A 14,391-nucleotide genomic window follows, 5' to 3' on the forward strand; every position below is an offset into this window, starting at 1 on the left:
ATGGTAACTCAAGTGGATGACCATCCAGAATCAGACCACATCCAACAGATTTACGCAACCAAACACAACCTAAAGCTTGGACTATAAGTTTCCCTCCACCCATATAGGATGGCTCATCTACAATCCTAGGAATCACAAACCTCTATAAGGTGTTAATATGTTCCCAAAAGCCCTCCCATTACCCCTTCCCTCCTTCTCCTTCCCCGTGGTGAATCTCTCTACCTTAGTGCATTTCTGTTGGTGGAAGAAATGTCCAACACTCTCACAAATGGCGCAAGGATGGAATGGGTGCAGGGGGTGCCAGAACCTTTGACGCAGGCTTAAACGGGCTGGGATTCACCTATCTGACTTTCAACTAGGGAATCTAGGGTTCCCTCATACCTGAGTAACTCTAAGGACCATTGGGTTAGACTTTAAAGGTAACGATCTCGATGGGATTTTCAAGAACAAAGCGCAAGATTGTCAACAAAAATTTATATGATATACAAAAGACAAACATAGAAATTGAATAAGCTGATTGAATAATGGGAAATAAACAAGCCAATACAGGATCATACCACTCTACTGGGGTGGATGAGCTCCTGATCCCTCCAATGGATACTCTGATGACTGTAACGTAGACTTTCCAGAAGAAAAATAAAATGAAGAACTAACAAGTAAATGTTGAAAGATAAATGCTAAAAAGTGATGTGTTGAGTTGTTGTGTGTCCTTATGCGTGACAGCTCCCATGGCTTTTATAGATGGGCCCAACAAAGATCCTGCCTGGCGGTTGCAGCCGCCATTCCCTCTAGTGGCCTTCGTGCCCTATCTCCTCTGCTCGCATTGTGGCCCCTTGTTGAGGCGTTTGCCTGATCATACCCCTTTATCTAGCTGTTGTGGATGTAGTGGGCCTTATCCCCAAGCTGGAAATAGGGAGCACCACCTCCTCCTGAGCGATTTTATCTCAACGGTTCTCCTTGGACCTGGTCAGCCTATGCCACCCTCACTTGATGATGTGTCAGACTCATTATTGAGCATGAGACGAGTCCCAACAATGCCCCTCATAACCTCTTGAGGCGATGCCATGTGGCCTAACAGCCTTAGGAGGTTGTGTAACTCCTAACATCGGCCTTTAGGATCCCAAGACCCCATTGATTATAGAGCCCAAAACCTCTCAGCCACGTCAAGTTAACATGATCGTTGGTTAACTTCCTCTCACCCTTCCCCAACGTGTCAACTTTGGGGTTCCCCCCTTATGCCGCCTTAGCCGTTGCCTCAACCGTCAGCCTTCTTCCCAATGGACGAAGTAATCACTTCTCTTATTTGAATTTTGAAATTCAAACTAGCGTCATCTTTCCTCCATTTTGGGTTTCCCTTTAAATGTTTAAAACCCTGGACTCCATTGCCCTCTACTGTTCATCGTCTTCTTTAACTCCTCCATCTCTGCTTCCGCTTGCTCTATGGAAGATCTTCCCCTTTTTCCTATCATTTCTTAGAAAGAAGAGGAGCTGGAGAGGATTCTGAAAGTGAAACAAGCCCTGCTTTCAACCTCTTCCCGGTGTGAGGTACTCATCCCTAACCCTGACCTCCTTTGTTTGCACTTGGTCCAGCTCAGCTTTTCACACCAGTCCCCATTCCCAACTTCCCTTAGCACAATGAGGATGTTGTTCTTCTCTGTTCTCCCAAGCCCTTCAGTGCCAAATCAAAGCCTTTTAGTCATCTTTGGCCATCATATCTTCTTGATTGGGAGACATGGGTAGACTGGGTTGTAGATAACCAGCATGACCATCTGTTTGGATTAGGGATTCTCGATGCTATAGAGATGTCTAGCATGTCTGTCCCTCCTGACTTTTCCTTGCTGCAAGCTGCCCTCCGCTTTTGGTCCTGTTCTACCAACACCTTCCTTTTCCCCTATGGCCCTATGAGCCCCACCCTCTTGGATGTGGGTGCTCTGACTGGTCTCAAAGCCATTGGCCCAAAGTTTCATGGAGCATCCGCTAGGACCCAAGACTCAAAAGGGTTTGAGGTGCATCACGATCTAGATTTCACCAAAAAGGCCAACTATGGCATGTATCTGTCCATTGTCTGTCAAACCAAGGGTCTAGTTACTGAGGTTGAATTTATGGCCTTTCTCCTCTTTTGGATCTATCGTTACCTTGCTTGCATTAAGTCCAACAAGATTGCTAAGACCTATCTCCACTTAGCCAACGCCCTATCCCAAGGCCGCCGTTCTATAGACCTGGCTTCATTTGCCCTGGCATCGCTTTATCGAGGCTATAATGCCATAGTCCGATCTAACTTTGAGTTCGGTGGTGGTCCCTTCTGGCTTTTACAACTCTAGTTGTAGGCCTATTTCCCATCTTTCTATACTCCTTCCCCCATCTTTGAGTGCCGAACAATTGGCCTCTACTTTATGCAGGAATTGAAAGAGGATGAACAACCTTCTCTGAAGGAATATCATTCCTTTTTACTCCAGTTAGAGAAACAGCACTCCCCCTCCTTGTTTATGCCCTTTCACACTCATAAGGATCTTCCCTCCTGGCTGCTCACTGCCTTATGCAGTCCTTAATCTGATCCCACGTTGTGGCAAAAATTCCTAGTCTGCAGGGATCTCCATTTTGGCGTTACCCTTGAACCTTCAAGGAACAACACGTGCGGGGTGGAGGTGTACAACCCCCTGTGCTGTACTAGCCAATTCGGCCTTTGCCAAGCTGTCCCTCTTCCTTGTTACTTTTCTAAGAATGGGGGTGAACCGGATTGGCATGTCCTGAGGAAGCCAGATCAGATTGATGGAGTCACCTCCTTAAGCGACTATGTCTTATCCAGGTTCCAACCTCAACCCTTTGATTCTAAACCTTCGGCCTCTCCTGAGTTCATTGCCTGGTGGTTGACCTTCTTTGTTGTCCTGGTTGTTGAAGCCTGTCCACCAATTAATAATGATACTGATTCTGGTTCTGACATGCAGATGGAGGACACCAAAGGCAAGAGCCCTGTCAAGAACGTTCCAAGTAAGTCGCCCTTGAACTCAATTTTAAAGTATGAGGAGGCCTTTGGCATCAAGTACCATCCAGACTAAAGCATTATGCAAAGGCGGTATGACCTGGCCGTAGATCAAATTCGATGCGAGAAACGCTATGAATTCCCAGCCCGGCCTACGAACGCTCGTAAGGTTGCCAAAAGGGCCTATGTGGACATGAGTAGCTTTGACCGTTCTTTCAAGAACTTCATGGATAGGCAACCACCTTTGCCTGACGCCAGTCTTGGCATCGCATAATTCGTCGATCCCCACCTTTGGATGTGGTCAGGTGGTGTTGAATTCTCTGGTGCATACGCCGATGACTACGACATGGTTCGTACGAGGCACACTGTTCAGGTCGTTAACCTTGCTAAGCATGGTATCCTTGTTATCCTGTCCCTATATGCTTTTTTACCTTTTCTGACCGGTTGCCCCTCCTTGTATTTTTTTTTTTTTTTACAGAAGCTCGCCTTATCTGGCCTATTTCCTCTCAACAAACTGGTAATGAGGCTTCCCTCAAGCGAAAAGGTCCTCCTCTAGGCCCCACAAGCCCGTTGATAGTATGGCAGTCCTAAAGGAAAAAGAAGCAGGTCGCATGGAAACCCCCCTGGAATGTTTCCCTTCGAGAGGCGACCACCAGTGAGGAGGCCTTAGAGGCACCATCAGGCCTCTTAAGGCGCTCTAGGCGTAACCTAGGGAAAGCCTATTCATCGTCCTCCCCAACACTCCTAAACCTTGCCTCATATTCAAAGGAGGATGTACCTGCAGTGGGCTCTCATAAAGAGGTGGCCTCGAAACCACCAGCCCCTGCTACTTCATCCCCACTTTCCAAGGTCATAAGCTTGGGTGAACATGTTGGCACTTCTAGCCCTTCTCCCGCCCAAAGTCCTTCTCCAGCCCAGAGTCCTTCTCCAAATCTCTTGGTATGTTACTATGCTGCCTTTCCTGTTGGTTTGTTGGTTTTGTGCCCTTCCTTGTCTGTGTGTTCCCTTCCCCCAGGATTTTGATTTTGATTCTGCCTTGGTAGACTACATGATGGTCCCTGGTGAAGATCTTGCAGCAGAGGCCCTAGGCCCTACCTCTTCAAAAGTTGAGAAGGCCAAGCGGTTGTTTGTTGAGTTTGTTGAGCTTCCTGCTGGGGAGTTCAACTCTGATCGACTGCTCGCTCTGACTGCACCACTCCAAGTCCTCTCAGCCTATACCTCTCTTCCAGATCCGGCCAAGGCGTGGGTCGTGAAGGCCACTCCTGCTATCCCTGACTTGATTACTACAGTCCCTCCTACTCTCAAGTCTGCTCGAGACCTGAAGAAGGCCATCAAAAATGGAGATGCTCTCTCCTCCCAGTGGGAGGAATCCAAAGCCAAACTCCAGCAATCGGGCAACGCTACCAGGCAACTTCGAGATGAGTTCACCTCTTTAGATTCTGAGATCGCTCGTTTGGAGGCCGAACTTGCTACGGCCCATCGTACGAGGGGAGAAAAGGATAAATTGGCGCAGAGCTCGTTTACGGAATTCAACGTCTTATGCAAGGTAATAGAACCTCTTAAGGTTGCTGCTGCAGAAGCGTCCAAACTGAAGACTAGGCGGGGTGCACAACTGGCTTCTTCCCAACAGGAAGCAATCGAGTTGAAAGCCCGATGGGCTAAACTCTGGAGATCATTCCCCAAGGATAGTTTTATTTAGGCCTGCGTGCCTGTCCCAAAATCTAGGGTATATGTCCCCTAGTGTGAATACTTTTCTTATTGTCTGGTTTTTAAAACTTTTCACGGCCTGACTGAGTTGTGTCGATCATCTTGGATGCAATGAGGTGGTTCCTCATCCCAGGTCCCACATCGTGGAGTAGTACCTTTTTAGAAACTTTCTGTTGATGGGCTTCAAATGGACAGCCCCTTTTACTTCCTTTATCCTATAGGCCCCGCCCCTGAGTGCTTGGTGCACCATGAATGGCCCCTCCCAAATAGGGGACCATTTACCATAGGCAGGATCCTTAGAACCAATTGGCAGGATGGCTTTTAGCACCAGATCTCTTTTCTGGAAGTTCTTAGCAACCACCTTTCTGTTATAGGTCGTCGCCAACTTTTCCTTAGATGCTAGTATCCGGTCAAAGGCCACGAGGCGCTCTTCATCCAAGTCTTCAAGCTCAACCAACATGGCTTCACTATAGGTAGCCGGTGTGAACCTCTGTTGGAATGCCACCCTGGTAGACTTGACGCTTATTTCCATAGGTAAGATTGCATCATGCCCATAAGTCAGGGTGAATGGCGTAGTCCCAGTACTTATTCGTTGCCATGTCCTGAATGCCCATAAGACTTCAGATAGCAACTCTGCCCATCTCCTTGGGTTGTCCTCCGCCACTTTGGCCAGGCAATTCTTTAACATTTTATTGCTTGCTTCGGCCTGGCCATTCCCCTGGGTGTAGTAAGGCGTGGAATGTGTTATGGTGATCCCATGGCTTACAGCAAAAGCAAGGACCTGGTTCCCAGTAAATACTAAGCCATTATCGCAGGTGATGGTTTCGGGCAATCCAAACCTATGGATAATTTAGGTTTGTAAAACTAGATGATATCGGTCTGGGTGACCGATCACATGGGCACGGTGTCAAACCCTGCCCCTGACTGACTAGAATCTTGACTGAAGGACAGGAACCCCAGACATGGCACCCAAGCACACTGTGGAGTATCACTCCAGTGATTGAAGTTGAAAAAGAAACCTTGTGTATGTCTTCCTACATACCTGTCAGAAGGTGGACAGCTGATCCTTGCAATTGCATGGCCCACAGCATAATGTACAGCTTGGACTCCAAGTATTCTCTGTCCTCTTCATAAATATGGGACCCACCCCTGGAAATGTATGCAAAAGACCCTAAATGACAAGTGGGTACAAGGCCCTGACCCTGGGTCAAACCCCTGTGCAAGCCCACAGAGTTTCAGCCTTGCTGAATTCTCTGGGCGATGCACTAGGCGATGCAAACATCACCCAGAGACATCACCCAGAGTGCAAAACTGCATTATTTTAATGATTTAATCTATGGGAACCACCCATATTGGACATGGGCACCCTCCATAGGTTGAGGGGAGTCTGAGGGACCACCTCATACCCTTGGATCACTATGGACCCCACCTGAGTGCCTAGAATGGCTGAGAATGCAGTTAAAAATGTATTTTGAAAACAGGCCCTAGTCAAGGGCTAGGATATAAATACCAGTGCCTTGGGTTCATTTCAGACCCTTGGCTACTATTCAAATCGTGGGGGAAGGGAGAAGAGAAGGAGAAGAAGGAGGAGCAGCCCTGCCTTCAAGGACTGATTCGAGCAAGCCTCTGTGCATTCAGGTATAAAATCAAACCCCTGAGATGATGTTCATGTGCTGCTATTGTTCATCCTCATATATCTTTGTGATTTTGAATGATATCTGGCCATTGGCAGCCTAGAACAGCTGGGGGCTGCCATGTACCATCTCAGATCTACCATGCAAGCATGAAGCACAGAAGATCTGAGGTTTTTATGATGATATTCACATCTGTTTTTGTCTCTGGAACCGAAACCAGAGCTGCGCTTAGCTGCACTGCTATGTTACACTAAAAATAGGCTGTTTGTGGTCCTGATTGCATGCTTTGGTTGCATGGAACCTAACCCTAGGTGGTAACAGCTTTGGATTACTATTTTACACTTGAATCAAGCTTTGCATGCAGTCAAAACAGTGATTTGTAACTGAAGATACCCTATGTTACTATTCATTGGGCTGTTTGGACAGCCTCTGGCAGCCAAGCGGTGGGCCTAATTGAAAATCCACAAGGACCAGTGCAAAGTATGCTCCTGGGGATCTTCACCCTAGAGCCATGATACAATGTAGGGAGGTGGCAAATGACCAGAATGCCCCTCCCCACATCTGTCCATGTGTATGAGTGCTTTGGGAACCCAAGTGGGCCCCGCAGGACTTGGAAACCCTACCTGTGTTGGTCCTACAGCACTGTCAAGCTGAGGATAGCACTGTAAGACTAATATGACCTAGGAACATGTACTAATGTAACAAATGACCATTCTACCCCTAGGCCACCATCTCTAGATGATGCATCGGGACATAGGCCTAAGGCCCAGTGCAAGGCCCAGAGAATTCCAAGTGATGATCAATTGTACACCGAGTCAACCCAATGAGCTTAGATCAACCCTAGGACATCCAAAAATGGTTTGGAATATTAAATGACAAATTTTTTATTTCTATCTAGGATTTGATCCCGCGCTCGAGGCCTACAGCCAAACTGTATCCGGAACTAAATTTGCAACCGAGTTCTTAGAACCGGACCAAGGTGAGTGAAATATTATCGTGTATGTATATGTAACTGTATCCTTATTATGCCGGAAATTAAATTCTTAAATTATAAATGCTGTGTTATTTAAATTCTGTTCAATTACTCAAAATTATTACACATTGATTTTCTGTTGATCAACATTGTGATTTTTACATGACGATTGTGAATGTTAGACTAGATGTCGTAGTCGACTTGGAAATGAGGCCTGTGGTAGCCCGTAGTATGGAATAGGATTGACACCGCCCGACTCATACGATGCCATATAGACATGGGGCTAGAGTTTCATCACCCGTGCTACGTACCCTTGCCAACAGGGGTAAAGGTGTTGGATAACTGTGAGGACTACCATAAAACCCTAGAGGCGTTTACTCCGAGAAGCCTCAGCACAGCTGGGATGCCCCAGGGCAAATTTACCAGGAAGCCTCGGGCTATAAGCTTGGGAAGCACCGAAAGGTGAATTTTTTTCTATATGCCACATATAAAGATTATACACCGGTTTGGTGGAATTATATTGAGTCGGTTACCTCACAGGAGTTAATCCAGAGGGCCAGTCGGGCTGACCTGGGTAGGGAGATGCTGGAGCCGGCTGGTCCTCTCCGACTACTCAATGCGTGTATCGTGGGAAAGGGTAACCAAGCCCACACCAGGGATACATGTATTGGGGATTATAGTAGCACTAACCTGACTTAGTTGTACTGTTAGGTGGCTAATAAATAATCTGGCCTTGCATATCATGTAGGATCATGTGGATTGTGGTTGTATGTGCATGTATGATGATATGTTTTGCTCGCGAGCTCAGTGGGGCTCACTCTGTTATATATGTTTTTCTTCTAGATGATTCTGCAGGTGGATGCCGCTATGGCATGGCGGCTCATTACGAGGAGGAGAGCCCTAATTGTTATGATGATATTGGTGTGGACCCCGACGGAGGTCGTGCCAATGATGCATGCATTCTCGGTGGTCATTGATGAAGACCAGTGAGGACTGCACTTGATGCTTTTGTCTTGGGGACTCCTTTTTGTTTTTGTTAGGAGTTTATCCCCGTCTTGCTTGTGGTGCAGTTTTAGTTTTTCTTTCTTTTTGGGGTTGAGTTATCTCGCCCTGTATATATATATATGTATGTATTTTCTTTTGGCTTTTTTATTTGTTAGCTTTACTTCTCAGTTTGTGGGTTGTACTGGGAAATGTTTCAGAATGTATGTATATATATCACCGTCATTTCCTGTATCGCTACGCTTTCTCTTTTGTTATTATAATTGTAGTTTCTCTGCAACACTCTGATCTTACTTGTGTTAAAGTGATGAATGTGGGACCATGAATGTATTAACTGCTTCTAGATCTGTGGAGTTTGGTGGATTGCCATTACGCAATTCGGGTCACCTACCTAATCCTCCCAGGGGGTGGTTTAGGGTGTGACAAAGCTTGGTATCAGAGCGAGAGGCTCTTCTTGCATTCACGGGATGCAGAATAGGAATAATAAGTCACCAACATTAAAACATGTAATCAAGTAAAAGCTACAGGGGAGGTAGAAGTAATTAAAAGATAAAGATGCAATAATTCCATTAATTTAAAGATAACTATGGCCGAGCCACTACAAACTGTTTGATGGAAGGTACTACCTTCAAGTTTACATCAGTAGAAGAAAAAAAAAAAGAAACATATATACACCACACCTAAGGGAAACTACATAAACTATAAAAAGAAAAAATAAGAAAGGTCTGAACTACATAATAAGTTAGGCTGCACATGTAGAAGCTATCGGGAGTACTACTCAGTCGGTGGCAAGTCGCTCGGTGGAGGATGAGACTGGCGAGAGTCAACGCAGTAGAATCTGTCCCAAAAGTCTAGGCACTGCTCTATAGATGCCACTCTGCTCTCTAAAGATGAGTAGCCCTGATCCATCCTAGTCGTTATATCAGTGAGCTGAGTACTGAGACCTTGAAACTGTGACATCACCTATGCCCACTCAGATGGCTCTGGCACATGCGAGCTACTGGCCCCTGTTACCTCATAGGTGGGCAAATCTGTGAACTGTGTGTCAATCCCCTCGAAGTCATCAAGCTCCTCACCCTGCTCATCAGCACCCTACACTTCCATCTGCTCCTCCTCCTGTGGATCACCCCCTGGCACCTTCATCTTCAGAATTGAGGTCTTGTTGATTGGCCTAGACCTATCTCTCTCTACGTACTCACCCTCCAAAGGAACCTCGAAGTGCCGGAAGACCAAAGTAAGGAACTTCCCATAGGGAAGGTTCCCATCAGAGGGGTTCTGTGCGTGATATAGCATGGCCTGAAGCAGTAAGTATGGGAGGTTTATAACTGGACCTCCTCTACCCACTCCCAGTAAGCAGTAAGTAATATAGGCCCACATCATAGAAATGCTACCCCTGTTTCCGCCCTTAGGGTAGATGTTGTAAGTCACACACCTATTGATAATGCTAGCACTAGGCTTATAGGAAGCCTCAGATTTGGGTGTACTCTCAGACCTAGTCAATACCTTAAAGACGCTCCTCCTGGTCTCTAAAGAGAACATCTAAAAAATGTCAATCCAGGGCTTGTAATAGCACCTCTCCCCAGTGTTGGGAAGCCCCAGGATCCCTACTAGTGTGGTGGTGATCAACCTAATATCCACCCCCTTCACTCTACTCTCCAATCCAAACTCTTGTGCCCCAGATGGCACCAAGTTACAGTAAAAGTATCTAACCAAGTTGGGATAACATGGTTCTGTGGGTGTCAACATAGAGGCCCAACCCAAAGTGTTGAACCTAATAAATAGATTGTACTAATGGAAGTCATCCACCTGTACTACTCGGCCATTGACAATCTTTAGGGACCTAAACTTGTCCCAATCCCTAGAATGCTCATACCTAGAGAATAGGAACCGATCGAATTCTGGCTCCTCCGATGAAGAATCATCCCTAGGAGAAGAAGGTGGCACCGTAGAGGAAGAAGAATGTTCGCTCTCGGATCTTAGCCTCTTGCGTGCTATGGATTTCCTCGCCGTACGGTGACTAGTAGACATTAGGCTACAAAAGAGAAGAAAAGGAGTGGTTAGGGCAAAGGAAATTGATAGAACCCTAGCTAAAACAAGAAGAAACAAAGAAAAGACCTAATGTAGTGAAAATGACTAAAGAATCTTACCTAGGCTTGCGTGGATTCGCGAAAGACCCGAAGAAATGCAAGGATTTGGAGTGGAAAAGGTCACACAAACCCTCCAAGGTCTGCCCTAGGAGTTTAGAAAGTTTTAGGAAAGAAATGAAATAAAATGGGGCCCTCTTGGACTGTTATATCTGAGCCACGATTCTCTGGGCGATAGCACTAGGCGATGCATCTAACGCTTAGAGACATCGCCCAAAGATTAAAATGTTGTTGTTTTTGTGTAACAACTCATGGAAACTTTGGTATTGCCTAAAATAACCCCAATAAACAAAAAAATATAATTTTTTATAAAATAATCATGATATGTATAAAAAAATATTAAATAATTATTCAAATTAAATAATTAAATGAATACAAATATTTCTAAATAGCCTATTTAGGAGAATATGATCACTACTTGGGGTTCTAGCATAAAGCACGTAGGAATTTGGAATTTTTCTCTTGTGTTTAAATATCTAATGATAGATAAATACATATACTCCTATAAGAAACAGTGTGTGTGTGTAAATATTCAGTATTATGTGCCTAATACTGTGTATGTACGAACTGAGTGGTGTGATGCTATGCAAAACCCAAACATAGATATGTAGGTATGTTGTAATACATATTTACGACGTGTAGTGAGCGTAGGTCTTACTATACCCATAGCCTAGGTCAGCCAAGATTAGGATCTAATAGGGTGTCTAGTCAATCTAAGCTCTTTAGACGCTAAGGTACCTCGAGCCAACCTAATTATATCTTTATTGATTGTAGTCACTTAAATTCCTATAACCCTGTACTTAATTCCTTTAATTAAGTATGTATAGTAACTTGATGCTTAGAACCTCTTTATGATAGGACTTACTTCCTCAGCCAAGACTAGAGACCCCAGCAACATGATCTATATTAGGCAACTAAGAGAGAGACTAAGACGGATACATCTAGTACTACCCCGAGCCGAGAACCGGTTGGACTTTTATCTAGCCCTTGCTGCTATTAATGGACCAGGGGAATGAGATTTTTATCTATCCTCAGCCGAGGAAGTTAGAGCTGACATAGAATACCTGCTCGCAATGGAATTTGTGACCGGAAGGAAGCTGGAGTTACTTGCCTGTTAGGTTCAGGTAATATTTAAAAGCTTTTGGTTAAAAACTTTAAATCTATCATGTAGTGTCATGCATAGTTTGTCATCGCATAAAATACTTAAATAATAAGAACATAAATAAGAGAAACGCTTCAAAAAAAATATACATATAAGTAATAACAGACCCAAAGATAATAATCCACCTTGCTGGAATGACGACAACTTTCACTGGAACTATGGAATAGGTATGTACATGTTTAAACTAGGAATTATTTTGTTGACCTCAAAAGAAGTGTTGGATTATTGAGTGTGTTGCTCTTTTCAAAAAGGCAACCATGGTCAACACAAGAAGTTCTCAAGGTGGTCGTAAAGGAAAACAACCTCGTGTTATATCGGAGGTTGAACTGCCAAATGGGACTGAAGCCCAAAATTCCAAGGCATCCGCCGCTTCGTCAAAGGTACTAGCGGCTGCACAAGCCACTGTTGCGGCACCTCAGCCGAATGTGGCAGCCAGCAATGTAACTACGTTCATGACCACTATGATGCGAACCATGCAGCAACAACAGGAATTGCTAGGCCAGATGTCTACGCAATTTGCAACCATGATGCATGAGCATGCAGCACCACCTCCACCACCCAACCGGCCCATACTTTTCCCACCACCTGTGCCTCAACACTTGGTGGAAAACTCTACTGCTAAGGTGATGGAGAGATTCAAGAAACTCCAACCACCCACGTTTTCCAATTGACTTCTGAGGCAATGCAGCCGAAGCGGTGGATTAGCGCCCTAGAGAAGGCATTTGAAGTGCTCGAGTGCACGGATTCACAAAAGCTTATATGTGCGGGTTATCAGCTACAGGATGAGGCTGAAGCTTGGTGGAAGGCCACTAAGCCAAATTTGGAAGCCACTCACCCGAATCCCACGTGGGAGCAATTTAAAGAGGTTTTCTTCAAGAACTACTTCCCAGAGAGCTTTAGGGACAGAATGGAAGCTGAATTTTTTGCATTGGTATAAGGGACCAAGTCAGTGCTAGATTACCAACAGCGGTTTGAAGACCTGTTCCATTTTTCTCCGGAACACTTGAAAGGGGAAGTTAGTAAAGCAAAGAAGTTTGAGAAGGGACTCAAACCCGAGATCGGGTCTGTACTGTCAATTATGGATATTCAGGATTATGCTCAGATGGTCGATAAGGCGAAGACCATGGAAGACAGACTTAAAGAGAAGGAAAAAGAGAAGACTACGTTGTCGCCTGGGTCAAACAAAAGGCCAAGTAACTTTCAAACCTTTGGATGGCCAAACAAAGTTTATCAAGGAACAAGCTCATACCCCAATTCAACTCCGTACCATAGGCCAAACGTGGGTCAGAATCCTTTCCCCCCGCTTTCAATTGACCTACTCAACCGGCTACGAGTCAAGCGACAACAGCAACTTCGCCAGCCCGACCAGCTACAAGCCCAGTGAGCCAAGCCTCAACACCTGTTGTTCCACCTTATAAGTGCTACGTGTGCAATAAGGAAGGGCACATGGCTAAAGAGTGCAAATCGCGTGGGTACAACAACAACTCGGCAAATCAGTCCTACGGTAGACCTTTTCAGCCATGGGACAATCGAACGTGAGGAAAGGTATTTGCGCTAACCAATGAAGAAGCGGAGATGAATCCCAATGTATTGACAGGTAAGTCTACTAAACACTACTGAGTTGTAGGGAACAACTGGTTTATTTATGCAACCTAAATTATATACGAACCCTAGGTACCCTGAGTGTCTCAACCATACCTGCGCGATTGTTATTCGACTCGGGCGCATCCCACTCTTTTGTTTCTATCACTTTTGCGAGTAGGATGGAAGACCAACCGAGAGACATCAGGCACGAATCAGTAGTTAGCACACCAACGGGTAGTGTCGTGAGCTTGAAAGAAATCTATAACCCCTATCAGGTGGAAATTTATGGGAGGAACTTGACCGCACGGCTGATAAAGCTGGATATGAAGGATTTTGACATGATATTAGGTATGGATTGGTTGTCTGCCTATGGAGCAAATGTCATGTGTGCGGAAAAGAAGATAGTATTCAAGTTGGAAGATGGGTCAGTTTTCACCTATCAAAGTGAACCAAAAAGGAAACCCAGAAGGACAACTTTATCCACACTCCAGGCTCAGAAGTTGCTAGACGAAGAATGTCAAGGTTTTCTGGCCACAATAATAGATACCGAGGCAAAGGTAAAGCCTTTAGAGGAACTTGACGTCATCAGGGAATTTCCTGATGTCTTTCCAAAAGATTTGACTCAACTACCGCCTGACCGTGAGATAGAGTTTGCGATTGACCTATTTTCTGATGCAACACTGGTATCCAAGGCACCATATCGAATGGCACCTATTGAATTGAAGGAGTTGCAGGTTCAATTGCAAGACCTGCTAAAGAAGGGTTTTATACGACCCAACGTATCACCCTAGGGAGCACCCGTGTTGTTCGTTAAGAAGAAGGATGGTAGTATGCGGCTGTGTATCGACTACCGCTAGTTGAATAAGCTGACCATCAAGAATCGATACCCGTTGCCGTGTATTGATGACCTATTTAACCAGCAACAAGGAGCGATATTTTTCTCCAAGATTGATCTTAAGTCCGGATACCATCAACTAAAGATCAAGAGCGGCGACATTCATAAAATGGCATTCCGAACTCGATACAGACATTACGAATTTTTGGTCTTATCGTTCGGGTTAACCAACTCCCTGGCAGCGTTCATGGATATGATGAATAGAGTATTTCATGACGTGTTGGATAAGTTCATCATTATGTTTATTGATGACATTCTGGTGTACTCCAAGAGTGAAGAAGAACACGCTCGACACCTTACCTTTGTGTTG

General features: G+C 45.1%; 2 protein-coding genes across 2 annotated transcripts in view; both read right to left on the reverse strand.

The window, feature by feature from the left end:
- Nucleotides 1-4,811: 4,811 nt before the first annotated feature.
- LOC122650704 lies at nucleotides 4,812-5,375 on the reverse strand. Its single transcript, XM_043844097.1, has one exon. It carries the CDS (start codon nucleotides 5,373-5,375, stop codon nucleotides 4,812-4,814), a length of 564 nt encoding a protein of 187 aa, XP_043700032.1.
- Nucleotides 5,376-12,942: 7,567 nt separating this feature from the next.
- The window catches only part of LOC122653183 (protein YIF1B-like), a 38,716-nt gene continuing 37,267 nt past the window's right edge, over nucleotides 12,943-14,391 (reverse strand). The window contains exon 6 of the mRNA XM_043847126.1: nucleotides 12,943-12,953. The gene's annotated coding sequence lies outside the window, so the exon portion shown is untranslated. The remainder of the gene's footprint in view (nucleotides 12,954-14,391) is intronic.

Source organism: Telopea speciosissima, chromosome 2, assembly GCF_018873765.1.
Source record: "Telopea speciosissima isolate NSW1024214 ecotype Mountain lineage chromosome 2, Tspe_v1, whole genome shotgun sequence".
NCBI classification, from domain to species: Eukaryota; Viridiplantae; Streptophyta; class Magnoliopsida; order Proteales; family Proteaceae; genus Telopea; species Telopea speciosissima.

What these genes read in the sequence shown, in the direction of transcription:
- LOC122650704 (XM_043844097.1), bottom strand. Translation starts at nt 5,375, where the DNA reads ATGTTAAAGAATTGCCTGGCCAAAGTGGCGGAGGACAACCCAAGGAGA.